At 37.3% G+C, this 27690-nt stretch overlaps 1 protein-coding gene across 3 annotated transcripts; it reads right to left on the bottom strand.

Annotated features, from left to right (window-relative positions):
* Window positions 1-27244, bottom strand: CFAP69 (cilia and flagella associated protein 69). 3 transcript variants are annotated; one of them, XM_059842890.1, is made up of 23 exons: window positions 27132-27244; window positions 26320-26382; window positions 24893-24958; window positions 23723-23832; window positions 21730-21806; window positions 20893-20991; window positions 18949-19098; window positions 18647-18824; window positions 17775-17895; window positions 15828-15876; window positions 15621-15742; window positions 14931-15147; window positions 13858-14022; window positions 12498-12616; window positions 11962-12080; window positions 10847-10928; window positions 9355-9547; window positions 8698-8835; window positions 6489-6565; window positions 5244-5438; window positions 4184-4270; window positions 2327-2431; window positions 1-256 (listed from the first exon to the last, which is right to left on the bottom strand). In XM_059842890.1, exons 1-23 carry the CDS (start codon window positions 27228-27230, stop codon window positions 128-130), a joined length of 2760 nt encoding a protein of 919 aa, XP_059698873.1. In that variant the 5' UTR covers window positions 27231-27244; the 3' UTR covers window positions 1-127. The 3 variants fall into 3 exon arrangements, with proteins under 3 accessions (XP_059698873.1, XP_059698880.1, XP_059698889.1); XM_059842897.1 differs by lacking the exon at window positions 8698-8835; XM_059842906.1 differs by lacking the exons at window positions 23723-23832; window positions 24893-24958; window positions 27132-27244 and having other exon boundaries at window positions 26320-26566.
* Window positions 27245-27690: the final 446 nt, after the last annotated feature.

Genomic DNA, 27690 nt, shown 5'->3' with positions numbered 1-27690 from the left:
TTTTTCAAGTCATTAAAAACAGATTTTATTTTGTATCTACATATAGGTAACTACATATTAATATACCACTCTTTGGAACAGCATCCATTCTACAGATACCATTTTTTTCTAGACTGAATCCAATGTTTTATCTCTTTTGATCACTTCTGAAGGCTTTTTTACAAGCAGAGGACTTTTTAGGAGCATGGTCTGTATCAGCCAGTGGCCCTCCCTGATGAGATGTACTTCCCACAGTTACACAGCGACCAGGTGCGACCTGAAATACAAAATAAATACATTGCTTGACTCTCATGCTAGCATTTAAAATGAGAGGAAAGTTAAATCATGAACTGCCTTTTGAAAATATTATTCTCTTGGTGGAGATGCCCTCAGGTTTCTGAGGGCCATTAAAACTATACTTTATACTAAATTCACAGTTTGTTTCCATCAATACGAAAGAAAGGAGAGAATGTTTTTTCAGTGGGTACTTTTACGTGCTCTGCTTTTCTGCCTACATGTCTGATTCATGAATTGCAAAAAAAAAAAAAAAAAAAAAAAACAAGCCTTTGTTCAACAGAAGTTTGCTGTACAATGTTACTTGGATTTGTAGAGGATGTCAGCCAGTCTGTGACCTCAGAATTTCACTATACATTATCACTTATTACTCCAAATAAGTAAAAAAAAAGAAGAAAAAGAACAGGCCCTCTTTCTCTCAAAATGCAATTGCATAGAACTACTGCTCCAGGAAATCTCCAAGACTGAAAGACACATACCCTTTCCAGATTCATTACTACTCTTTATACTGAATAGGTTGGGGGTCTTGGAATAAAGATCCTTGAGTGACAGCTCTGTCTTCTAACCATGACCTCCTCAAAAAAAAAAAAAAAATTCAACTCCTTGCATGCATGTAGCTCACATGTTTGATTAGTTGACCTTGACTGGTTTGCAATAACCATCTTAGCTAAATCTCCATCTCTCCCGGCTGAGGGTGTTTGGCAGATTGTTGCATTAAAAACTTTTCTAGCCATGTCTGTCATTTGTAATTCTCCTAAGCAAAGTACCTGAGGAATGTTATATGATGTTGCTGATATGTTTGTTTTCTCAATACAGCTATTCTGCAAAATGGACTGATCTTCTCCTTGTTTTTATCTACACTTATTGAAATATTGATTGTAGAACCATGAAGGTATTTTCTTGTTAAATCCTCTCCCTCTAAGATATGAAAATTCGTAGCTTGAGTTTCAAGCCTTTAAAATAAAATCTGACAATATACTTCTCTCCACTAACAAAATCCAGATTACTCATACTTACATCAAATTTTTTCAGATACTTTCTCCAAAATATTGCTGTTTAACAGTCTCACTGTTGTTTATGCAAGTACCTAAATAATTGTTCCAGCCAACTTCATCTTGCATTCCCAGATGTGTTCCTCCATATCTTTCTGAAGTTTAAGATAATGTGGGAAAAATCCTAGTTCAGCACTCTGAGACAATCCCCTTGCTTCCTATTAGGTTCCTTGCTTCTCCATCACATCAAACATGAACTTCCTCTTTTCTTTTTCAATTTGGAGCCACCTTAGTTGTCATGATTATTCATGCCAGAGAGCCCAAAATAAAATCTCTTGCCTTCATACAAGTTTGAAAACAGCACCTCATATTTATTCTTTTTCATTTTTCCTCACATGTAAGAGTAACTTATAAGCAGCAAAGAAACTTAAATCCTCCTTAGCTGTGATGCTTACATAGAAATAATCCAGTTAGCGCAAAAACAGTTCATTGGCTAGACTGAGGATTCCCTCATGTTTTGTCAAAATTCAACATCTAAATATGCTGTTAGGTATGAATAAGATCTCAACAAAGGCTTTTTATTTTCTCACACTTCAATTAACTGATAGGAATGAGAACAAAACGGTTTCTGCAGATGCAACAAGTGGTGTATCTGCAGGCAGTCAGGGACATGCTACTGATAAAGAACACCTCAATGGACGTATCAAAGATTGCACAGATGTACTCAACAATGAAAGGAGCAGCTCTTGACCTCAGCAAGGTTTTCCTGAATGGCTGTCTCATGACAGGTACATGTCACATAGCAGAGGGCCCATCTTGCCCACACTTTTTCTGAGTAATCTGCAGATCTGAATCTCATTCTGGCCAAGTCTTGTCTAAGGCTATGTCAGAACGAGAAGTGGTGATTTGCAGAAGATACAGATTCTTTCTTATGTACTTGGAGCTTGTCAACATAAAGATTATTAAAGAAAGCGTAAGCAGCAGCATGGATACAGCCAGAACGAACCCCATACCATTTACCTATTCATGAAAATAAAACAGTGATATTAAGGATTACTTACTGTAATCTGGAGTTTTGGAATATCAGTAGGATGGTCCGGTCCATTTGGAAGCTTTATCTTAGATCTGGAAGCCTCTATTAATGTTCCCTGAAGCATTTTTGCTTTCTAAAGATTGTCAGAAAAAAGGTAAAATTGTTTTAATCTACATTAATTGTGTCATTTGCACTCATTTGAAAATATACAAACAACATGACAAAATAAATCAGGTTATAATTCTATTTGCCTTTAATTGTAACTACCCTGTTTCTTGACTCTTTCTCGTAGTGAATACCCAAAACCAGAAAAAATGGGCGTGGCAAGGGTGGGAAGGGAATCCCTGCACGCTCTGACCTGCGGGCTGTGCTCTGTGCAATGCAGACCTTGGTGCTGTGAGCCTTCATGGCCACAAGAGCACACTGCTGCCTCACAGTCAGCTTTCACCCCACACAGAGCACACAGCCGCCTCTCCAGGCAGACCCAGCTGTACTGAGGCATCTCAACACAATCTCAATATATCCCAGGTGAATGACTTAACAGTTTCATTTCCTGAAATTCATGAGCTTTTGTTAGCCCATCCATCCAGCTTCTGAATAGCAACCCTATCTCGAATCATATGGATTGCTTCCTCCAGCTCAGTGTCACAGAACTGCAGAATCACAGAATGATTTGGGTTGGAAAGGACCTTAAAGTTTATTAAGTTCCAACTCCCATGCCATGGGGCAGGGACACCAGACACCAGGTTGTTCAGAACCCCATCCAACATGGCCTTAAACATTTCCTGAGATGGGGCATTCACATGTTGAACTTGATGAGGATGGATACTGATTCGATATCCAAGTCACTAATGAAAATGTGAAATCAACACTGTATTATCAACCCTATAATCAACTCAGAGGAATATCACACAAAACTGACCACTAGTTAAACTTCAATCGCTGACCACTGTCCTTTAGAGCCCATCAGTACACCCAGTTTTTTTCCCACAGCTTGTAGTCCACCTGTATGTAATCTAGTCCATGTATTCCCATTTTGACTACAAGAATGCTACACAGGACCATGCTGAAAACCTTGCTAAAGCCAAGGGAATAGGGATCCCCTTCGTCTTTTTCCAGAACAAATAATTTTATCACAGAAGGCAACTGTGTTGGCAAGGCATGATTTGTCCTTGGTAAATTCATGACAGTCTATACCAATCTCCTTCCTCCTTGTGTGCCTAAAACTGCTTCCCAGTTTAACTCAGTTAAAACTAATGAGTCTGTAGTTCCTCTGTTCCTTTTTCATTTCTAATTCTAGCATACATCTTTCCACAGGCCAGGGAGATGCTTGCATAGAAAGAAAATTGTTCTCCTTTGCAAGTCCTTTGGAAAATGAAGAAAAATTAAATTCAGTTTTTCTTTTAAGTCTGATTTCATTCATTTTCCAACTTAGTCTGGTTGCCAAACTGGGACTCTAATATTTTTATGTTGTTTTGGGAAAATGAAAATATTGCTAGAAGAAACTCCTTTCATCATATTTCCCATCTTGAAAGATGTTTGCTGTACTAAAAAAAGAGAATGAAGAATTAGAAAAAATAAAGAAAAGTAACAACAAACAGACTCATAGTTTCAACAGTTTTAGAAGAAATACACATATATACACCCACTCCTCAATTGCAAGTGACAATGCTGATCCCCAATTTGTGGTTGTAGTCAGAAGAATCAAAGATTGTAAAACTTTTCCAATACATCTTATGGGTTACTTCTTCTATGTCTGTATGAATATAAAAGTTACTATCACTTCTACTTGAATATCCTTATAATTCACCAAGAAATGTGTTTGGAACTTCATAATTATTATAACATCACAATTGTCAATTTCTTGCTTCATCAGGTTTCTTACCTTCAATGCCTCATAGTTTGATGTCCGAGCCAAGAAATTTTCCCAGGATTTATTTACCATTTCTCTCTGTGTGTTGGTAGCTTTGATCTGTAATAGAAATGAGATTTACAGCAGCAACACAACGCCGGTATCAGATCTCTTCTGATTTCATTGCTTGTGCCTTTTGAAAAGAACATTCAGCTCCACCCCTTTGGCTACCTTAGCTCATCCCTCTCATCCGGGATTGGACAATAATGTAGTAAAGTACTTGCCCTTTAAAAACTGCACTTATGCCCTGCCCTTATAAACAAAGAGGTCTTTGTGCAAATTAATTTTCCTCACTTCCAACATGTATGTTGGATGAGGCCCAGCTCTTTCAGGAATACTTTCTGTATATTCTTACTCTCAAATGCTGAGTAAAAGAGACAGAATCAGTTCAGGTGACAAAAGTGCTGTCATCATAATGTAGGACAATCTCTCAAAAACACTATCATGAGATTTCAGACAACTGGACCAACTGATCCTATTTCTCAGAAAGCAAGAGAGGGTGAGACAACAGATGAGCAAAACCATGAAATGTTTGCTTTATAACCAAAGCTGGAAAATGTCTATACCTTGTCATTTTCAGCATGCTGGGAAGCACAAAGCCCTACTTTCTGAAGTAATAAAGGCCTGTGAATATTCAGCAAGGGAGTTTATAATAGAGACTTACATTTCATTCTAAGAAGCAGGTGTAGTTGTAATAGGTACTTGGTACTGTCATCTGCTACAGATGAACACGAGTGCAACTCTATAGTAAAATAATGATCATTTCTCATTACTCCATTGCTGATGCATCACTGATGATACTGCTTCATTTTTTCGTGTTACTCTCTAAATACTGTGGAATTTATAGAAGCTGGGAGGACTGAGGTTAACCTAATTTAATTTAAAGTTAAAATTTGGCTGCTGAGACAGATTTCAACTTTTCAAGCAGTGTTCACGTACAGGATTCTCAACATTATATACTAAGAAAATCTGCATATGAGTGGGAAAAAAAGCTTAGGTGGGCTTTCCTTATTTAAACACTCCTTTGTCTTACTTTCTGGTAAGTTTTTTTCTCTTCCCGGATTTCCTGGCGGTGTTGTTTTTCAAGTGCTTCAGTCTGCAGAGCAACAACCTTTCTTCCAGTATTTTCTGACACCTCTGAAATAAGTTTCAAGATTCTCTCATCTGATGTAACAGGCCTGAATTCTTCTTTTATTTCTTCTTTTATTTCACTCCAAACCTCTCCAACCTGTGTGTGTGAAACATGCACCACATGATTCAGTATTTATTGCATTCTTCATTTCCAATTATTCAAAATAAAACAGAGCAACCATCTCCTTATTTTTGTTTGACTTTTTAAAATTTTTATTCAAAATCAGACTGCACTACTACTATGCCAGATTCAGTCATGATAAGCCTCCCTAAGCCTTCCCAAGACCAAACTTGATTCAAAGAGGGGCAACAAGAATGCTGATAACTACAGAAATTCCAAAGAAATAGCTTCAAGATACCAATTTACAAGAGCAAAGTGTTGAGTTCTACTTCCTACTTCTTAAAATCTCAAATTGCAGACGTTATTAGAGCAAACAGCAACACAAGCCATCAACAGAAGCTGGAATTATCAAGCAAAGACTGAGTCTTAATATTTCCTGAACACTGCAAGCTCTCACAGACTTTTTTCCAAGCATAAATTTATCATAAACTAAAGCATCTTTTCAGCAAGACAGCTCTCCCAAAGCTTGTTACCCTGCTGAAGTCCCTATACGCACACCATTCTTAACTTTACAATGGATGGATGGATGGATGGATGGATGGATGGATGGATACTGCACATGGGGACAAAGATAGCAAAGCACAGAGGAAACTTTATAAAAATGTGGTTTTAATGTCATTTTTAGTAGTGTCCCCTGAAACTGATCTTACTGTGCAAGGACACAGTCCTACAGTCCAGTCCTTCCCCAATTTCTTACTCCTGGCACATTCCTGTCTTGATCTGGCAAACAGTTAAAACCATTTTTTTCTGAGTTATTTTTAACTAGTTTCTAGTCTTATTTGCTGCATGGTCACAAACATTTGTAGCAATATGAAGCAAGAAGATGGGGATTGATGCAATGTTGGAAGTGGGATTGTTTCTTTTGCTGATGAATACTGGCTTTCACTATGTGAAATTATAGGTGACTTGTGACATAGGGGACAGTTTTTGAAGGGTTATTTTGTGTTTGTTTGTTGTGTCCTGAGATATACTTGCTGATTTTGGGAATGCAGGTACAATAGTGTAATTTGCTTGAACTATACTCACTTTAAAGTCAATAAAATGTTGTATAATAGCAAGTGTAACCACATCCTTAGCAGATAAGCCAGGTAAATGTTCAAAACCTAAAAGAATATTAATCATATCAGTATGATGAATTTATCTTAAAATATAATATTCTAAAAACCTTATTTGTCATATAAAAACATGCAAAATCTTCATCATACATACACCGGTCAGTCACTTTTGATCCTGAGCATTTTTTGCTGATAAAAACCCCCTGTTTCTCTATAATGCACTCTCTCTGTACTAAAATCTTTACTTATGAATGACTCTGTCAGCCTTCCAAATATTTGGATGTTACACTTTTGTGGTAAGGGTTTGATTTCTATTAAAGTAGACAAACAGCTGAGTCTGCTGATCAAAAGTTCTAGAGCAGCAGTTCAGCACATAAAGAGTTTGCTTTAACTGTGAAGTAGCCAACAGGAAAATTATACTAGTGCTTTGTTCCAAAGCTGTGAAATGAGGATGTCCCTCCATCTTGTAGATTACTCTCTTCAGCATAATGCCTTGAGTATCATGACTCCATCTTTTAAAAATGGTCCCAGTATGTGTAAAAGAATAAGGTAGGGAAGTATGGTTGCTGAGACTATGCTTCATTTTTTTTTTTTGCACACTGATAGTAGCACTTAATTAAAAAAAATGTAAATATAGTCTATCAAATCTCTTTCTAGACTTCATCATATCATCTGTGTGGTAACTGGGAAAGTAGAATCTGCCTAGAGTATAATTACATCATGTTTTGAAGCTAAGAAATACCATAAATAAAGACCATTTACCACCACTGCTCTTCTAGATTACAGGCTGTTATGGAGGAACCCAGGAAGTTGCTGACAGAAAACTACAAAACATGTCCATATGTTATTGTCAAATTTCATATAATTTCAGTACTTCACAGGAGACAGTACAATGTATATAACTAACATGGAGGATATCTGTGAATATAGAAGAAAGCTGAAAGAAAATCTTATGCCTTTTTATTTTAGTAAAGAATCCAGCTGTGATCCAACATTTAATATAATGTTGGATCATTATATTAACACTACTAAAATTAGTAAGAGCCTGGAGCTCCTACAACAGAGGAGCAAGTAGCTATATATTATTACAGAAACTAGGGATGTTTTCAAACCAGCTCTTTCTCTAGGTAAATGGCAGAGAACTGGCTGAAGCAATCTCAGAACAATTACTGATTATCTTTGAACTTGCAGAGGATGAACATGAAAGCAAAAATAAGCCCAAAAAAACCCTGAAACAAATAATTAGACAACGTTTATGCAGCTAAATGTTAACAGAAAAAAAATTAATATCCAACATGAATTACTGAAAACTAAGACCCAACTTTTGTCTACAGACAGAAAAAAAAAATCTCATGGATGTGGAAGAATCTATCACTTAATCTTGAGTTCAGTCTAGGTTTTAAGACAAGGGTATAATGAGTATTCATATTCATAGTACAAAAAATCAAAAATTAACAGGGACGTCCACAATTTGAAAGAAAATATTAAAATGCAAATTAATCTTGCCACTCTGAAAAACTATCTAAAACCACAGAATTTAATTCAGTAAGGACAAATAGAAAATTCTAACTGTAGGAGTGGCTACCTGTACAACATTCTAAGTTGAATTAGCAAACAATATCATGCCACTAGGAATACAGCTATTGTTACATTTATGTCTGAATGTTTATTTACAAGATGTGTAGAGTAACATAACTCTATTTGGCTGAGAGGCTTCTGCTGGAGTACTGTGTTTAGCTTTGGTATACTACAGACCAAGAAGAATTTGATTCAATTGGAAAGACTAAAGAAAAAACAAGAATAACTAAATATTTAATGTTAGAAAATGCAATCAATGAGTAATATCTTTCTAAATCTAGAGAAATAAATGTGCTAAAATATGTGAAAGAGATATTGTGTGTAGGAAAATACATTGCAGACAATTTCAAGCAAATTTTAGGTTTATTCCTAAGAAAATTCTTCCTGGTGGTAAGGGCAGCAAGGTAGTGGGGAAGTCTTGAAATCCCAATAAAGAGGGACTTAAAAAAAAACCCATAACGACCAAGCATCTATCAATTAGAGAGTACTGATGCTGAATCACAATGTTTCCTTTGACTTTGTTTTTTTTTTTATAGTAACTTTATTGATAAGTTCAGTTTAATGACAAATATGACACTAACAAGGCATCTCATTTGTCTTACCTAGCTTGCAAAATAATGAATAAATTTTTGCCCGTAAGGTCTCTGAAATTTCCATGATAGAAAAACCGGGACAGTTGGCAGGCACTGGAATGACCTTTTGCTGTTTCTGGAAGCTGGTAGCAATAGGTCTCTTGGCTTCTAATATAAAAACACAAAACCAGAGTAGAAGAATGAAGTAGAAGTATTTTCCCAAACTTAGAGGGAATCCGTCTTACTTTGTGGACATCATGTAAATAATTCTGATTGTTTGGCCAAGAGTTTTAACATAATCTGGGTCAGGAAATTTTTATTGGCATAACTAAAAATTTGTGAGAACAGCATTCACTTCTTTTTACAACATAGAACAAAATAAAATGCCTTTCATGGAAGAAATTGAGCAGTTTCACTGTCTAGCATTAGAAAAGCTGGTCATTATTCTGTTCAATACTTGGTTCATTCCCAGCTGATCTAGAAAATGCCATATAGTGGCCAGAATGAAATGAAAACAAATGAATAAATGAAATTAAATAAAAAATAAACAAAATGGAAGAAATTTTAGGTTTGGTAAGAATTATAGTGTAAAGTTATAAATGCTGTTATTTACTGTCAGAATTCAGACTACAAAAGCAAAGAATGTCAGTATTTTACTGGATTGCGCACATGCATCACAAAACTTACCAACAATCTTTCCATATTGATCACGTTTGACTCCCAAGTCCATCTCCTCCTGTCTCCATAACTGTATTAGAACGTTAGCTGCTGTTTGACCTCTCTTTCCTTGCCAGATATTCATGTGCAAAATGGTTTTAGCGTTGTCCGAAAATTCAACCAAGATTCCAAGAATTATATTGCCCAGGTTCTTTTCCTGTAGCTTTATCAAAGATAAAGTAAAGAAAGTTTAAAACTGTTCAAAACACAGTGATGTCTTCTTTCTGAGAAATTATGTACTATGTAATCAAGTAACTGCAAGCTTTTAATCACTAATATTTGCACAAAATTAGTGTATAAGCTTGTACATCCTTAAAGTTTCTGTCATCCTGCTATGCAAAGTTCCATAAACCAAGGAACATGAGGGTAGGATCATATAAGATGCATTCCTGTGTGTACAATCACACAGTAGTTTTTGTGTACATGGCTCCAGGATCATATGCTGGAGAATACACTGCTACCAAGGTTTATTGTTGTAAGAAAGAGAACTCTGAAGGCAGAGGCTGAGCAGTACCTCACAGCACACCTTCTGTTTTGTGGCTAGATCTTTTGGCAGCAGCTGAGAGGAGGCAAGGGCTTCAAACTGAGAAAGTGTCAGTTTAGATTAAATATTGGGAAAGAATTCTTTCCTTTGAGGCTGATGAGGGACTGGAAAAGCTTGCCCAGAGAAGCTGTGGATGTCCCAACCCTGAAGGCTGGACAGGACAGGCTGGATGTGGCTTTGAGCAACCTGATCTAGTAGAAGGTGGCCCTGCCCATGGCCACGGGAGTTACAACTGGATGACGTTTAAGGTCCCTTCCAACCCAGGCCATTCTATGATTCTGTTATTCTGAGGGTCTGCAGCCTTGCACTGCAAGAACATCACATCACATCACAGGGCTGACAGCACAACCAGTGTGAATGAGGAGTGAATGGCCCAAGGAAGGTGCATTTTTATTTCCTAAGAGGTGAGATGTCTGTGCCAGCTCCATGTCCAAGATCCACAGAAGTAGCTATACATGCAAGATACATGTACAAGGTAACGTAAACATAAAACTTAAACATAAACATAAAAACTGTTAAAGCCATCGAGTGCTCTCACTAACTTCAATATGAAGAACTGAAATGCTTTCCTAAAGAGAGATGTCATCCAAACTGAGAGCATAGTTTGGTTTTCTTTTCAAAAATAGTACAATTTTGTTAAATTAAAAACTCCCTCTGTCAAATAAGTATTAAAAAAAAGGGAAAAAAGATACAGGGAAAACCTATACAATAATTTCTGAGCAGATATCTGGGTCTCTCTCGGGCAGTTAAATATACTTGGGGTTTTTTGTGTTGGCTTTTGTTTGGTTTTTTGTTTGTTTGTTTGTTTGGGTTTTTGTATTATACCAGTCTTAGGAGATACTGCAACAAAAGTAACACAATTTGCCATGCTGTTTTCCTACTCTTTCATTCTACAAAACCAATAATAGAAATACCTACTGACAACAAATCCAGAAGGAGAAAAATGCCCTGTTTTTCAATAAAAGAGTCCTCTGCAATGTAACATCCAATGACACAGGACCTTAAACAGAAATAATATCACTTATGTAGAAACACTTTTATGATTCTGAACATTCTACAATCATCTAATTTATTTTACTGAATTTCAAACCATTTGGTATGCAATATGCTTCACACCTTCAGGGAGTAGAAAAATCATGTTTCACGTGCCTTTTCATTTACACCTATAACTAAATATACCCTGCTTGACTGCTCTTTCTTCTCCTGCAGGTGGCACACCCTCCTTGAAGCAGCCTGACAATTTTGGCAGGCTCTCAATGAATTGGAATATGTATTTGAACTGAAACTAACTCAGTAAACCAGTTTAAAATTTAACCAGGTTATGTCCCTAATATGGTTTATTGTAGGGCTGTGTGAATATTTCTGCCAGCAAAAACAAGGGGGTGAGTCAAGCAATACTTTCTTTTGGCAACAGTTTGCTTCTCCCAGATTAAAATGATCATAAAGCCAGCATTCATGTTGCTGTTACTGCTTTATTTCCTCTGCTATGGTCATTAACAGAGAAACAAAAGAGATCTCCTGTATCAGTATTTGCTCCCAGCAAACATATTTGATTTTTAATGTATTTATCAACCTCTGCCTTTAAACAAATTAAGTTTTTATTTTCCTCCTGTGTACTGGCAATCTTTAAAATATTTCTAGCCCAATATAGCCAGTTTACAGACAATTCTTATGTTTACATAATTTTTTGCTAATATGGGTCTATTCTTTGCTCCTGTTTACCTCTCTAAAGTTATTTACAGACTCTAACCATATGCCTCTCTAACAAAGTCTTGAGTAACTCTGCATGTCAGGAGGTCAGTCTGTGTGGGGAGTGAGGTTGTCCCACTGAATCCATATTTAGAAAACCTTACATGCAGTGTATTCCATTTCTTTAGCACAGTTTTTAATTAGTCAAATTTTATGAAGAATTTTAATACCTTATAAACAGAAGAAAGGCCTACATGTGCAGAGAAAGGTCATAGCATTGAAGACCTAAAAAATACAAGACTTGACATTTTTCCAAGTTACTGCTGCTAAAATACTTCACTAACCACAAGCAGTCCAGTGCACTGAGGAGGAGATAATTGTGGCCTAATCCACTATATAAGCTCCTTGGATCCATCTGAAGATATGCAATGAGTATACCAATTCCTTCACAGCTGAAGAGTTCCTGTTGAAATATTAATTAAAGCAATGTTTCTTAAGCCATATTTACTAAATTTAAACATGTAAGAAAATAAAAGGGAAAATGTAAATATATTGCAATAAATTTGGTCCATTTGTTAGAGCAGGATGTACACATAGGAAAAAAGATTTTCAATTTTTCCAAAGTGCTAATTCATTTCTTAACACACTTTCATATATCAATTTCAAAAAAATGTAAATTAACAATCAAATAGGTTTAGCACTTGCTAGTGGATTTCTGAGTGTTTTTATATTTTAGCTGGGTCAAGAAACAAGACTTGCTAACAATGAACAGCAATTGACACTTGCTTTTCAATTAAGACACAAAACAGCAGTCTCCCTTATAAGAAAATATGAAACGTTTTGACATTTTCTGCCCAGTATAAGGGAGAAAGATACATACCTTTTTGTGGTTATCACTTTCACAGAGAACAGACAAAATAAATAATATGTCAGTTTGGATTTCCAGTAGAACACTACTTTCTTTTTCTTTAAATTTTTCTGCTGCATACTTTAGGATGTCTGTAAATGGATATATTTTATATATATGAATACCCCAATACAGATGTCAACATTCTATTACAGCTGCTGCTTTTTACAAAACTCAGATTTATACGAAAGGCTTTTTAAAGTCAGTTCAGTTTTATCTCCTGTCTTTCAATAATAGCTTCCACAAATGGTGCACTCTGATGCTGCAGTTTCATGGCCTTTACTCTTAGTGACAGAGTTAATGACAGCAGCTTGCACTGACTTCTCCCTTGCTCACACTCTGTGCTGCCCCTGAGATTGTGCCAGTGTAAGGAACTCAGGGAACTGATATGAATTAAAGAATGCTAAGAAAAAGACAACAAACTGGATGGTTCACTCTACTCCACAGCTTCACAAATGTTTGAACTGACAGTGGAAATGTGGGAAAGACACAAAATATCATCATTGCTGAGAAAGTCAGGCTTGGAACCACTATGTAGAAGAGGGCATTCATACATAAAACTCCCCTAGAGTAAAAGTTTCTTTATTCTGATATGTAAGGTATAGTATTAATTTTGCTTTCACTAAAAGCTGTAGGTTTCCACAGAGTTTTCACTGGAGTTGAAATGAGACTATAAAATAATTAATATCTAGGCTTTTTATTAGAATACAGTCTTTGATCTCCAAAGGATTTTCCTGTTTTGTTTCCTTCAGAATACTGAAAACTTTCTGATATTGTAAGAAAAGAACTTAAACCAGCTTGTTTTGGAACTTAAACCAAATTTAACAGTAGGTATGTGTTACTGAACAAGAAATGCTCTAAAATTGCAGGATCAGTGATTAAGAAGTTTTATTCTGCTTTTTTTCTTCACATTGTACATGCAAAGGTACCTTTTTATTATTTTTATTCTATGCTAATGAGGAGTTTGGAAAAACAACACCCTGATAGACCCAGGTGGAAAAATTCTCATGGTCTGGAGTTTATGGGGACTGCCACAATGAAAACAAGATATACCAAGTGCAGTAACATAAAGTGAGAAGGGGCAGCTTTTCCTCTGAAATTAAATATGTAGACTTTTAAAACTGTCTGTTTTGCTTAACTCATTCAATGTGCATTGAAATGGAAAAAAAAATTAACATCAAATCAGTTACATCTTGGATTAATTATCTGAGGTTTTTTTAGTTTTTTAGTAGTCAAAGGACACACTAAAAAAGGGCGCACAAAAATGCATGAACATCCTCAGTGTCAACAGAAATGTACTAATTAAAGAACAGCAATACAAATTGTGCTTTACCCAGTAGCTGGCAAATTGCTCCCTGGTCACACAGATTAATGCTCACAGCGTCATCATAAAGGGCCACAACAGACCTCAGAGCTCGGAGGCTGTAGTGCATTTGTGCGAGTTTGCTGCCACGACCACCTGTTCCATGGAAACTGTTACCTTGACCAAAGAAAGGATCTGTGGAGCAATCACAACCAATACTGGTTTTGGCAGACAATCTATGATCAGAATAATGTGCTCAGGAAAAATAAAAACAAAACAAAACAAAAAACCACAAAAACACCCAAAAAACACAAAACACAACAACAGCAAAAACCCCCAAACCGTGCTGAAGTTAGAAATTATTCTTGTTTAAAACCATCTAGTAACAAGTCTTTTTGTGTAGAACTATACTTTTTACATGCATAAGAAAGGCAACATTTTGGTGAACATTTAAAATTATTATACATTTTTTAACCTTACTAGGTTCATGAGCAGTTTTACAAACTCAAAATATGTTATGTTTGGTATGAAATTTAATATCAACCTTTTGATCTCCATTCAACCCAACTAAAAATTTCTTAGGAAATTTCTTACGAAATTTCTTAGGAAACCTAGGAAGACATACCAATTTTATGATGAAAAATACCTATCCTTATAAATCTGGTCAATAAAACTGAGTGCACTTGGTTCTATTTTTGCTTAGCCCACACTCTTATCTGATGCCCAGAAGCCAGCTGTAGTCTGGAACCTGTCTCACCATGTACAACTCTGAGTTAACATGTCCTGTCTCATGGCAGGAATTCCTGCTTGGACTTCTTGCCACAAGGGAAGGGCCTGGCTTACTTAAAACACAGACAGTAGAGGTGTTTGTCTGAAGGAACATCAATATAGTGGTACACAGGGAGAGGGGCACCAGCTCATCCTTCAGTAGGAAAAAAAGGATTGGTTGGTTGTTTTTTGGAAACATTTGCTTCCTAGGTGGCCTATGAAAAAGAATGATTCTGACATCATGAGTTTTACATTTTCCTTCCTTTCAAAGAAAGTAGGTTCAGCTGAACTGTTTTGAGGTTACCTCTGTGTGAAAGCCATGAGTACCCACTGACCTTGGCTTACACACCATTCTAGAAACACCAGGAGAAGAGTATTCGCTTGGCAGGACAAATATTTGTCTACTAACACAGGAGCCACTGAAGCTAAAACAGCAATTGCATGAAGTTGTAATTCTTCATACTGGGCAGCAGACCAGTCAGGAAATCCAGGCTTTCGATTTTTTTTTACATAATAAAGCAAAGCTGGTATCACATGATTTTCACTGAGGAGCTGCAGAGTCCAGACAAAGAAAAAGAGAGACAGTTTACAGGTTTCACATGCAAATAAGAAAAATCTAAAGGGTGAGTCAACTTTATCTGTCCTACAATAACAAAGTTAATTTTTAATTGAGAAAATATGTCATGAACACTACAAGTACAGGCAAACTCTTTTTATATCCTGTAGCTTTCCCAGAGATTGTGGATTGCTAAATTTTATTATATTCTTCAGGTGTATTTCAACAATGCTCTGCAGTCACTTGTCAGCAATTTCCCTAGCATGGTCTAAGTTTGTAACTTTCTAAAAGAGAAATTGTATGCTACTTTCCAACAGTAGGACTTGGTCTGAAGCTATGTATGAATTCTTGATTTGGAGAGCAGAGAATTTCAGTGTACTGTATTACTGTAGATGGACATATAAGTAATATTCTCATGATTCTTTTGTCTTTTTTTTTAAATTATTATTTCTGTTCTGTTACAACTTACCTGAGTAGAAGATGGGTCTTTAGATAAGATTCCTATTATATTAAATAGTAACTTCTTCATCTCAAAATCCTCGTAGGAGTAGGTAAGTTTAAAACCTTTTACCAGAGGATTGGGAAGTTTAACTATGATGGAAATGGTAGATAAGTTACAAAAAAAATCATAATTAAAAGCAAAAATTGTGTAATTACGCACTATGGAGTCTCTTACCTTCAGTACATGTTGCAAGTACTATTAAGATCTCTGCAAATCCACTTTCCTAACAGGCATTCAAAAAACACACATTAATTAAACTGCAGTGAAACTTATGATTTATTTTTGGCTTGAATTTTTTCTTCAGAACACAGAATTTAATGTATCCTATGGCAGAATAAACAGAATTTTGTCAAAGAATTGAACAACCATTTGGACATTACACAACAATAACTAACTGCAGTCCTAAGGGCACAATTAGTTAAACCCATGTTTCATTCAGTACAAGTCTGAACTTCTGTGGGGAAGTCCCAAACACTTGTATTCACTTCTATAATCTAACATAAAAAAATATTCTCTGTGCTTTTAGAGCTGTTTTGTAAAATGCATTTGGTCATGTTTTACATTAGGGTCATCAGTACATATGAAAACTGCATGTATGGGCAAGAAGAATTTACCAATGACACATATGAAAAGCTCAGAAGCAAAATCTTGTAAATCACAGCTCCTAGAGAGCTAACAGAAGGACAACAAGGTCTAATATAACTGTGGATAAGACCAAAGCCAGGAGGTGTCTATGCAGCACATCAGAGGCAAAGGAGAGTTGTTTCTGAGGTAAGAAATTAGCAAAAAGGTTTTTTTCTAACACAAAGATAATAATACCATTATGAACTTTACATGCATTTTACAGTTTGCTTGTAATGAGAAAACTTTTCCTTTTCATTGGCTCAGACTCCTGTGCTGATTTGTGATCTATGTAAAATACAAGACTGACTTTTCTGAAGTTGCTTGGATAGTACTTTAGGAAGAAAAGGGAACATTCTGAAGCAAATTGCTATAGTGTTATCTATAAGGCAGCATCAAATGGTAATGTTAATGTCTTTTCTACCTGATATTTATAGCTTGTAAAATCTCTAGGCAGGCTGAAAGTAAAGAATGTAAGTTAAATTGTTTTAATATTTTCTCTGCATAGAAATAATTTTTATTCCTTTTAGTATAAGGAATTAAAAATATATATCTTGTTTACTTACTTTGTAGGAATAAAATGCCCTGTTTCTACAGCCAGATAAATATTTTGAAAGTTTCAGATATTCAATATGTTGCTGCAATAGTATAACAGATATTTCACACTAGTTGGTGTTAAATGAAAAGCTTGAATGAAAAGTCTGTAATCTTCATTTAGTAATACAGCCAATTGGTAAACTTCAAGAGGAAAGTAATATATTCCTGAACAGCCAATTAATCCGCAGGGATCTGACTGCTTAATTATTCAGTATGTATGTCACAACTTCATTTGAAGCTGTAAATCTCAAGTGTAAAACAAGAGACTAAAGTAATATTAACATCTATATAAAGTTAATTTCTCTGCAGGTTTCTCATAAAAATTCTAGAATATTACAAAAGAATGAGTCATCTACATTTCAGGCAAGTCATGGTAGTGCATTATGTGACAGAATCTTTAAAAGAATTTACATGCCTCTTATTAACTGGACCTAGGTAATTATTTTCGCAGAATATTACTTAGAGCTCCTGAGCTGATTTTTGGGCACCCTTCCCAGTTATGAGGCACACATTGAATTTGGGTCATCTGAATATAGCCTACATCCTCAAAAAACAAATGAGATTTAGTGCAAAACTCTTTTTACGAGAATGGTGCATTCAAAATCCATGCAAGAATACAAGAATTAACATTAAATTTTGCACATAGATAATGTTAATGTGATTTTCTAAGTATCAAATAAAGTTGGTGTTAGTATTCTGGGCTAATTACCTAGAGATTTTAGGTCTCTGAGGTAAAGACAATACAGAAAGAAAAAATGGTTTTTTGCTCAGCAAATCCAAGAAAGAAGAAAGCACTGGACACACAGGAGAAAAAAATATTAGAACCGTAGTGGGGAAGAATACCAAGCTTTTAAAAGCAAAGGAGAAATTATTAGTCTCTAGAATACAACTCTAAATACTTACAATCATAGGTACTGCAGGGTATTCAGCTAGTAATGTGGCAATCACCAAGAGGTCATTCCGCAGCTGATGATCGCAGTGCCGGAAGCCACACATGAGGTCTACAAATGCTTCTTTCAAAGCACTTAAAAGAAAATGAATGCATTTTACCTTTTCCTTTGATATTTTAATGTTGGACAGCTCTACATATATGAACCCTCATTCAGCATCATACTTTTCAAAGCCTTAGGGTTTAACTACAAGAGAAATAGCTTAAAACTTTATTATGAAGTGGATTCTTTTGGGCCCCACCAGACATCCCATTTATTCATAGATGCAAGATGCATGTATTAAAAATTGTATCTTCCATTGTTTGTGTTATAATTAATTAATACAAAGACAGAGTATTTACTCAAATTTGGGAACTGGACATTGTTGAAGGATTATTGAGAGGGAATAGTCTAATCTTATAGTCTAAATAGTTAAAACAGCCTGACTCACTAAGGAAGAACCTGTTATTTTCTCCAGCAGAGATCTAGAAATAAACCTTGTATATCATGGCATAGAGCTTCCTTGTAACTTTGTAACATCAGCACTTCAACAGTGAAGGAATACTGGCCTGTTACGCCTAACGTGGAAGCTTCAAAATGATGCAATCAACTCTTCTATTGTACAAAGCAATAGATAGAGCTATTCTTCCTGCACTATGCAGCAGAGCACCTTGTTCTTGCCCTCTAACAGCAACTATTATGTTAATACTGAAAACTTAATGAGGATGTAATCAGATACCCATTTGCATTTCTCTCAGTTAATTTCAAACAAAATACTACACAACAGAATGCTCCAGATGTCTCCAAAATGACAAAATTAATTCATTAAATGCTCCCTGTACTTACTGTACACATTCCAAGCTTCTGAGCTGATAAACAACTTCTTCTTTTGAGGTTTTTTCCAGCAGGTTCCATAGGATATCTGAGGAATGGAACATCAGCTGTCCTGAGGGATCAGCATCATTTAGACACAAACAAAGCCTGCTGGCTGCTTGGGCCTGCACCATTTGTCCGCAACTTGTTTCTGAAATTATGTAAATCAGAGTAATTAATTCTCTATAGGTCAGTAATTGTTTCAGGCATGTTCAGAGAACAAATGATCTAAGATCAATGGTAATAAGATTATTGAAAGAACAGTTTGTACTAACCAGAGATGGAAAGATGCTGGAGAGCTTTAAGTACCCACAACTTCTCAGTAAGTTGATTTTCAACTAATGCTAGTGAATAAACAAAATATTCTGCTACTCCTCCTGCTTCAGCCATCTGGATTTTATAGTTCGGACTAGTTGGCTGGTAACCTGTACATACGGTAGCTTTAATTAAAATGCAGTAAATACACAGAATTTTGATTACTTCGTAAACTGTTCATACTTTTTAAAGAAAGGAATGAAAATAAAGTATCATATTTCAAGCAGTTAAGAAAAACAATCAAATACACAAGAGCTGCTCTTCTGCCTATAAAACATCCAACTAATTCACACTCAAGCAAACTTCAGTGCTATAGAAACAAATTAGATGCTTCTTAGAATTTACACAATGAAAGCAAAAGCAGGGCTATGGAAGTGAAAAACTTTCTTCAGTCATTAGTAACCCAGTTCTCTTCAGTAGCCTGTTGACTAGAGAATTGTTGCATTCTATCATCATATTACTTAAAATACATTAATCCAAACTTTGATTTACAAGCTTGTCTCTGTTTTTACTTTTCTCCATGCATATGCAAATCTGTATTTCAATACTGAATTATGGGGAAGGTGAAGCATTGAGGAAATAAATTTATATTTATATTTATATTATGATAACTCATGAGAGCAAAGTTTATCTTAAGCAGCTTAAATATATATATATGTGCATATATACACTATATATATATATAAAAAAAATCAAATTTCATAAAGTACAAGATTGATAAATACAGATAATGCACATGGTGAAATAAGGTTTAACTAAGCACACACTCTGATAGGCTCCAAGTTGATATTACTATACAGATAAGAGAACTCTGCAGGGCCAGACTTTGGCAACATATTTGCTTAGAGATGAGATATTTGACTTGAAAAATCAGACTGAAACACATTCTTCATTTCAAGATAACGAATCCTATTTTCTAAATTGGAAGAAGAAAAAAAAAATTGCTCAATAACGTTCACTTCTCCTAATGGAATTATTTACAGATACAGAATTAAATGCACACATAGCTACTTGCAGGATTTGAGTCTTGTTTTTAAGGTAAAAACAGATTTGGATGCTTTCCTATCTCTAGAATTTTGAAAGGGTTGTAGTAGCAGCAGCTCTTTAGGCCTCCTAAAATAAATGAAAACTTGTAAAAGGGCACAGGATTAGTGCCCCACTGCAGGAACACAGCTGGGGAGCACACTGACATCAAGCATGCTCCTTGACCTGCACTCCCAAGCCACACTGTGGCAATATTCACTTGAGGTTGGCTGCCTACAAAGACAGTCTCAGAGCATGGGATGCTGTGCCCCTCTGGGAGGGATCCATGACTGACTTCACCTGACAACAATCTCTGGCACCATCCTAAGAGTCAAAGGAATTGTGTAATAGTGGATTCTGATCATGCCTGAGTTCATGCATAGCCTCTTTCTGCAGAGATAAGTCACACCATTTATTCCAACCTATGCTCAAATGTGTCTGTATAACACGAACTCAATCAAATTTAAATGGGTTCAGATCTATCCCTCACAGCACAAGCGAAAGCATAGCTGCTTCTCTCCAGGTTACATATAAAAACCTGAAAACTACATTTCCCTTCTTATAATTCTGATTCTAACTGCTTCCCCCCCCCCCCCCCCCCCCAAAATTTCAGAGATTTTGTATCACTTCACATTTTCTAGATGCTATTTAATGCTAATTTTGTAAGTGTAATAATTAATTCCTTGTACATTGATGAACTTATTTCAGATTTAGAATTTGCACCTCTATAAAAACATGTTAATTATACATTTGCCAATGTTATATATTTAATATATGAGATACAGTAACCATAGTTCTAAAGAAAAATGAATCAATACCTAATTAAAAGAGGCATTTCAAAGTAGTTGGGATCATTAAAAAATAAAAATACCCTGCTTTACCTGAAAGTCGTTTTCCTGGTAGGTCCATATTATAAAAGCTAACAATAGTCTTACAGATTTGTATTTTAACTTGAGAGCTTGGCAGGCTCATCAAGTAACCTGTCAGAAAGAGAAATAAAGGTAATTAACAGACTTTATAATTTTTTTAGAAAGTATTCTTAACACAGTATTCTTCTTTTTACAGCACTTAGTATTACCTGCAAATCTGTAGGCAAAGTTCCATTATAAAATATTCAAGAGGCAGAGACTCCCACACTGGAGAGGACAAAGGCATCTTAGAGGAGTAGCCTAAGTTTAATCAAAAAGTTACCTTCTCTGCTTTATGGCTACAGACATTTATAAGGCATTGGATTGTATTCCAGAAGGTGTGGAATTTTGAGGAAAGCTACTAAGCTACTACACTAAGCTGCTGTCATCACTACTGTATCATTAGAAACTCTTCTAAGCAGATAGGATATGAAATAAAGGGAGCATAGAAGCAGGAAGGGTACATGTTCCTGGCATCCCAGGTTTCAGTGTTTACAGAAACTCCCATTTCTCAAAATGAAATGAAACAGACTAGATACACATTTATTTTCTTCATCTGCACAGATAACGTTTTCTCATGTAGCTTTTGACATTGGCATATAGGTAATTCTGCTAGCCAATCCTCAGGTTAGCTGCAGAGCAAAGTAAAAATTGTTTCTAATATGAAAAAACACAGAGGATTGAATGAATAATTTAAAGAAATTACCTACATTTACTAATGTAACAATAAACGAAAGTCATGCTAATAATACAGTTGATTTTATTGTGGCATAATAATAATTTTATTGTGGTGTATCAGGTTACACTCACCAAGCAGTGCAATGGATTTTGAAGCTTCAATGGAATAGTTCATTTCTTCAGATGATTTCCTTTTTTGAAATGGTAACCTGCAAAATGAAATTTAAAAATATTATAACTATTTAATAGTTAATCAAGTCACCAGAAAAGTTCAGTAGCTCTTCTCTTCTTCCTTGATAATTTTTTCAGATAAGGACACATTTTCTAGGATAAATGCACTCTTTGCAATGCTCATTCTACACGGAAAGCTTCGTAATCTGCAATTACATGTTGGCAATTAGTGGTACATGTTCATAGCTAATATTTTCATAATTCAAATATAATGCAACAAGACATGATGAAGAAGCAAATGCAATTTAAATGTGGAAGACTAAATCCTACAACCTAGGCACCATCAGGCTATTACAGAGCTAGGCTATGTACAGACATGTGCAGAGGTGGAAAAAAGGGATCATATCTCTGAGCAAGCCCTCTTGAAATGGATAAAAGTAAACCCAATAAACTGACTCCAAACAGCACAACAACAAATTTATTTTAAAAACAGGATATTAATAAATAATAACATAATCAAAATACTCAGATATGACTTAAACATGTAAGTGCTAAAAATTGTCTAACAGTAAACATTACAATATTATGCTAAGGTCTCTGCAGTACATACTGTGGAAGCACTTTTCCACTAAGTTTACCTCTATAAACACTGCCAGAGGAAAAGAAAGGAAAGAACAAACAACGGAATAAATGCTGGGGAAGGCAGGGGAGGGAGAAACAAGACATTGGAAAAAAAAAAAAAAGTGGGAAGAGGACAGGTAAACAGAAGCAGTTACAAAAGAATGGAATATTTTACTGGAGAAATTAATGTATCTGAAACTTAATCCTAAAAAAAAAAAAAAAAGCCCCTGCCTCTGGTTAAAGGCTTTTCTGTCACATGAAGTAGCAGTGAATTGTGGTGGAATTTCCATAGTACAGAAATTAAAGCAAAACCCAAGGGTGCAAATTTCCAAAATACATTCATTGCAGAAACCATAATTAGTGCTGAACTGCTCTAAAAGAGGAAAAGACTCACAGCTACATTTTATCGACTTTATACACTCATTCTCAGTTTGGTCATGCTTCTAGCAAACACCAAAGGAAATTAAACTCCATGATGTACCTCCTCATTCCCCACTGTGTGGCAGCAAAAAAAAGCAGTACAACTCATGGTGCTTAGGGAGCTAAAAGATTCAGCTGAGAAATTCTGTGTTTATTAAACTTAACAGCTGAGAGGAAGCTATGTAAAAATTTGTCTGAATATCTGTTTTACTATGCCACTAGGTTTTTTTTTCTTCCTTATTCTGCTGAAATGAAATTAAATACAGGAGTAACTGTAGCTACAAGCATACCATAAATAACTTTACTGAATTATTGAGGAGAAGAAAATTAATGACAAGTGTGGATAACACCTAAATTCGATTCTACAGGTTACTTAAAATACAGTATGACAACAAAGATGCCCAAAAGTTCATGAAAGGCATTTTTAAAATAAATATAAATCCTGTTGACATTCGTTCTCTCCTGTAATACAGCTTGTCATTATGTAATGCTTACCTTCAGGTATTAGTTTTTAAACTCACTTAAGAGCTTGTCTGAAACAGCAAAACACACCTCAGTACCACTTAGCTGCTGAATCCTTTGAGGCCAGCAGTCCCAGAATGACTTAGGCAATAAGAGACCTTGGGGAACCTTGCTTCCAAGCAAGCTGGGGCCCAGCAAAACACAGTTTTGAATTATGTAACATGTAACTGCACAGATGCTGAACTGTTAAAATAGGTTCCTCAATCATGTAACCAGAAATTGGACACAAGTAAAAGACAGTTGATGAAAAGGAAGGATGATCCAATGGACACCTTGCAGTTACAGTGCTTTGTAGATAAATGCTGTATGGATATGCCAGTTTCCTTAGAAAATGTTTAAACCTGTTAATAAGCTGTATTTAAATCTATAAAAGAGGGGCTGAGGTACTTACTCAAACAATTTAATAAGTTCACATAAAGGCTCAGTGAAAGCTTCTTGTTCATACATTTTTTCTGCACACAGGCTAAGAATTTCAGAAATTTGTGCTAAATCCTTAAGGGGCTTTTAATGTGAAATTAAGGAAATCAGATAATTTGTACCACTATGAATCAGAAGAAAAAGCTGAAAACTGTGCTCATCACACTTCAAAGACACAAGCAAGAAAAAACAAGACCAATATTTACAAAGTTAGGAGTTTAAAAGAAGTATGTGAGTCAATACTTAGGCTTTTGGAAGCAGCCTTATTTTTACATGAGTACAACTTTTGCAAATCTGATTTAGGTGTCTTCTCAGCTGAACTCACTGGAAGCTCAGCACTAAATTTCTAAAAATGGAGGATGAAAAGCTTATACATCAAAATGTCAGATTTACCTATCTAAATTCCGAGACAGCCTTGTGATATTTAAACTGTTTTCTCCTCTAGTCCCAAGTGACTAACTGAAGTTTGAAAATCTGGACCCAAATACATATGGAGATTATTTAATTTAAGGGTAGAGGCACAAAATCAAAGCTGAAGTGAGATTGAGAAGTTACTACCAATCCACTGACTCACAGAAACTTCTTGAAGTACACAACTCAGTTGTAATGTGATGCCTTAAATCACTGTGCAATTATCTGAACTGTATGAAATTAATAACATTTTTCCACATGCCAACACCCTCCTTTAGTACTTCTCATTACTGGAACCTTTCAGTTTGTACTGTAAATATGAAAAAAAGTTTCAGATAAATTAGTCTGACTTCATCTTTCTTTAAAATGTCTCCTTACTGGAAGTCTATTTTATCTAGCTATTTTATCTGCTGTTTCTTAAGTAGTGGCAATTATGATGCTTTTCTATTCTGAGTTTAAAGTACACCAGTTACATTTTCGACACTTTCAGCCACTGTACAGGTGAGAACCCTCTATTGAATTTTGTGACAAATAAATCTAATATCCAAGAATCTTGTCAGCCTACCAACCTTGGCTGTGTGCACGCAAGGAGGCCAGTGATGAGAATGTGTACCATCATCCCTACTCTCCACGGGGAAGCACAGTACAGCATCAAATACTTAACTGAAAAGTCAGACTATTATCTTACATAAAACACCACGACTTTAGAATTCTAGAGTGGCAAAAAGGATACAAATCCATTTTCAAAATGCTTGACTACCTTCTTGAGAGTTTTCAGCTGCTCTTTTTCAAAATCTTTCTTAAAGAAAAGAATGAAAAGCGAGTTTTAATTGCAGTTTGCCCAAGAACCTTAAATGATTGTGTTTATCCCCTTTTAAGTTTAAATGAAAGTGAAAACCAGATTCAAAAGTTTACAAGACACAACAAAATTCTCAAAGTGCTTTGAAGCAGGATTAACTCCATGATGAAGCCCCATTTCTCAGTAGGAAGTCTGTTCTCTCGTAACTGAAGAAGCTTTCAAAAACTCCTGTTCAAACGTGTAGACTCTTTCTCTTAAATTCTTTGTGATTCTTTGTAAAGCAGCTAAGAAAACCAAACCTATTTCACACACAACAATGTGTAAACATGTAGATCTAAGTGGCTTAGAGTGCTCTGCTCCACTAGGAAACCCCCTTCAAATTCAAGGCTGAAAACAACTCAAGTGAGGATATGTCAGGCTGTGTCAGTGATGTGCAGTGTTCATTTCAGCTCTCCTGAGCACCTGCAACTTGAGGTGGGCCATGAAGTTGTTTCAGGAGTCTACAAGCCCAGAATCCTACAGATCCATTTTATCATATCAACATATCATATCTACAGAAGTGGTAAACAATAACATCTGGCACTTTTTTCTTCAGTCAGTAAGTTTATTCTATCAGCATGTATTAAAAAAGGGGAAGAGGAGAAGATATAACTACTTGTCTGTGGGGCATTAATTTAATATGTGCTAGGTTTAATCAGCTTGTTATGCTCTTGTTTAAGAGCATAAATTATCCATATTTTGGATCAAAGTTATTTGATGGCTTAGTGAATTTAATCTGCCAAAACATCTTGTGGAGACTAAAAACCATCTGTGAAAGCCCATGAGATGATGCTTCTCCTGTGTGTGTAGGTACTTGTATTTATTCTTCAACATTGACCTTTGTATATTTCACCTTCATTTAAAGTCATCTCCCTGGAGAACTACCAGCAGTTAACTTGGGCAATTACATAAATTCATGGCATACTTTCAATAAGGTTCTATGTACATCTGTTTCCCAGCTATAGGCTTCAGTACTCTAAAATTCTAAAATATGCTAGAAATTCTGCATGTCTACTTTTTGAATGCTCATGCTTTTGTCCTTTTTTAAAGTTCCTGTGTGATCACCTCTTTCTCTATGTATTTTTTAAATATAAATCCATAATTAACAAAAAATTTAAAAATAACAATTATCATGTTTATAAGCATTCCAATACCAGAAGAAATGCTCATCTTTGTGCTCTGCAGCTCCAGCCACCTGTGTTGCATATAATAAACCCATCTGAGTTTACCCAGGGTGGGTGCTAAAGTAACTGTATAACAAATTTGTCAAAACGCCATTAGCACCTGTGTAACAGAGCTCGCGAGGTACCAGGGCTACTTACTGAGTCCGAATCTCCGAGTAGCGCGATGACGTGATCCAAATCCACTGACCTCGACTGCGTATCCTGAAAAAGCAACACTTTTAACTTTTTTTTTTCAATTTGAAATTTTGTTTTCAAGGCGTTTAAAATGTGAAATAGCCGCGTTAAACCAACATGAATTTACTCAGGGACGGGCAAATCCAGACCGTGAGCGAAGCACACACCGGGGTTTGCTCTCAGCCCAAGAAAGACGGCAGGGCAGGGCAGGGCAGGGGCAGGGCAGGGCAGGGCAAGGGCAGGGGCAGGGCAGGGCAGGGGCAGGGCAGGGGCAGGGCAGGGCAGGGCAGGGCAGGGGCAGGGGCAGGGCAGGGCAGGGCAGGGCAGGGCAGGGCAGGGCAGGGGCAGGGCAGGGCAGGGGCAGGGCAGGGGCAGGGCAGGGCAGGGGAGGGCAGGGGCAGGGGCAGGGCAGGGCAGGGGCAGGGCAGGGGCAGGGCAGGGCAGGGCAGGGGTAGGGCAGGGGCAGGGGAGGGCAGGGGCAGAGCAGGGCAGGGCAGGGGCAGGGCTGGGGCAGGGCATGGGCAGAGGAGGGCAGGGGCAGGGCAGGGCAGGGGCAGGGGCAGGGGCAGGGGCAGGGCAGGGGCAGAGCAGGGCAGGGCAGAGGCAGGGCAGGGGCAGGGCAGGGGCAGGGCTGGGGCAGGGCAGGGGCAGGGGTAGGGCTGGGGCAGGGGAGGGTAGGGGTTAGAGCAGGGCAGGGGAGGGCAGGGCAGGGCAGGGCAGGGCAGGGCAGGGCCAGCACCGGGGCCAGGGGTGCCCCTGCCCGCGGGAGAGCTCACCTGGGCGGCGTCCGCGCGCTTCTCGCCGCCGCTGCGAGAGGGGCTGAGGGCCGGGGAGCGGGAGGCTGCCCGGGGCTCGGCCGCGGCCAGCGAGGCCATGGCAGCTCCGCGGCGGCGGCAGCGCGGCCCGGCCGTTGCCATGGGAGCGGCGCGGCGCCGAGGCCCGGCCCGCCCGCACCGCCGCAGCCCGCGCGGCCCGGCCCGGCCCGGCCCTCCCGCCGCCTTCTGCTGCTCCAGCTCTGCCGAGACCTCCGCGTGTGCCGCCCTCCTCCACACGGCCAGAAAAGGCACTTCGCGGGCTGCTGTCTGTGAACGCGACCTCGGCGAGAAAACCATTTCCCCACCCCGTCTACGTGCTGCGCAGCTGGAAGGGAAGAGGCCGGTGGGTCCATAACAAATAATCGTGATAAAACCCTCCATGAGATGCCACCACGACGAACCCCAGAGAGGAAAGCGCTGCCTGGGGTAGCGTCGCAGCGGGGAAAAGGGCGAAAGCAACCTTTTCTCTGCATAGATTGATACAAAAAAGTAATAGAAGCCGGGACAGAGGGTGAGGGGA

This window comes from Haemorhous mexicanus, chromosome 1 (assembly GCF_027477595.1).
Source record: "Haemorhous mexicanus isolate bHaeMex1 chromosome 1, bHaeMex1.pri, whole genome shotgun sequence".
Classification (NCBI taxonomy): Eukaryota; Metazoa; Chordata; class Aves; order Passeriformes; family Fringillidae; genus Haemorhous; species Haemorhous mexicanus.
This window is presented reverse-complemented; position numbering and strand designations above follow the sequence as displayed.

What these genes read in the sequence shown, in the direction of transcription:
- CFAP69 (XM_059842890.1), bottom strand. Translation starts at nt 27,230, where the DNA reads ATGGCCTCGCTGGCCGCGGCCGAGCCCCGGGCAGCCTCCCGCTCCCCG. An exon ending in AGCATTTTGAAAATGGATTT is followed by an intron (nt 23,833 to 24,892) that starts GTATCCTTTTTG and finishes TCACATTAAAAG; the next exon opens with CCCCTTAAGGATTTAGCACA. An exon ending in AACATTTTATTGACTTTAAA is followed by an intron (nt 5,439 to 6,488) that starts GTGAGTATAGTT and finishes TCACACACACAG; the next exon opens with GTTGGAGAGGTTTGGAGTGA.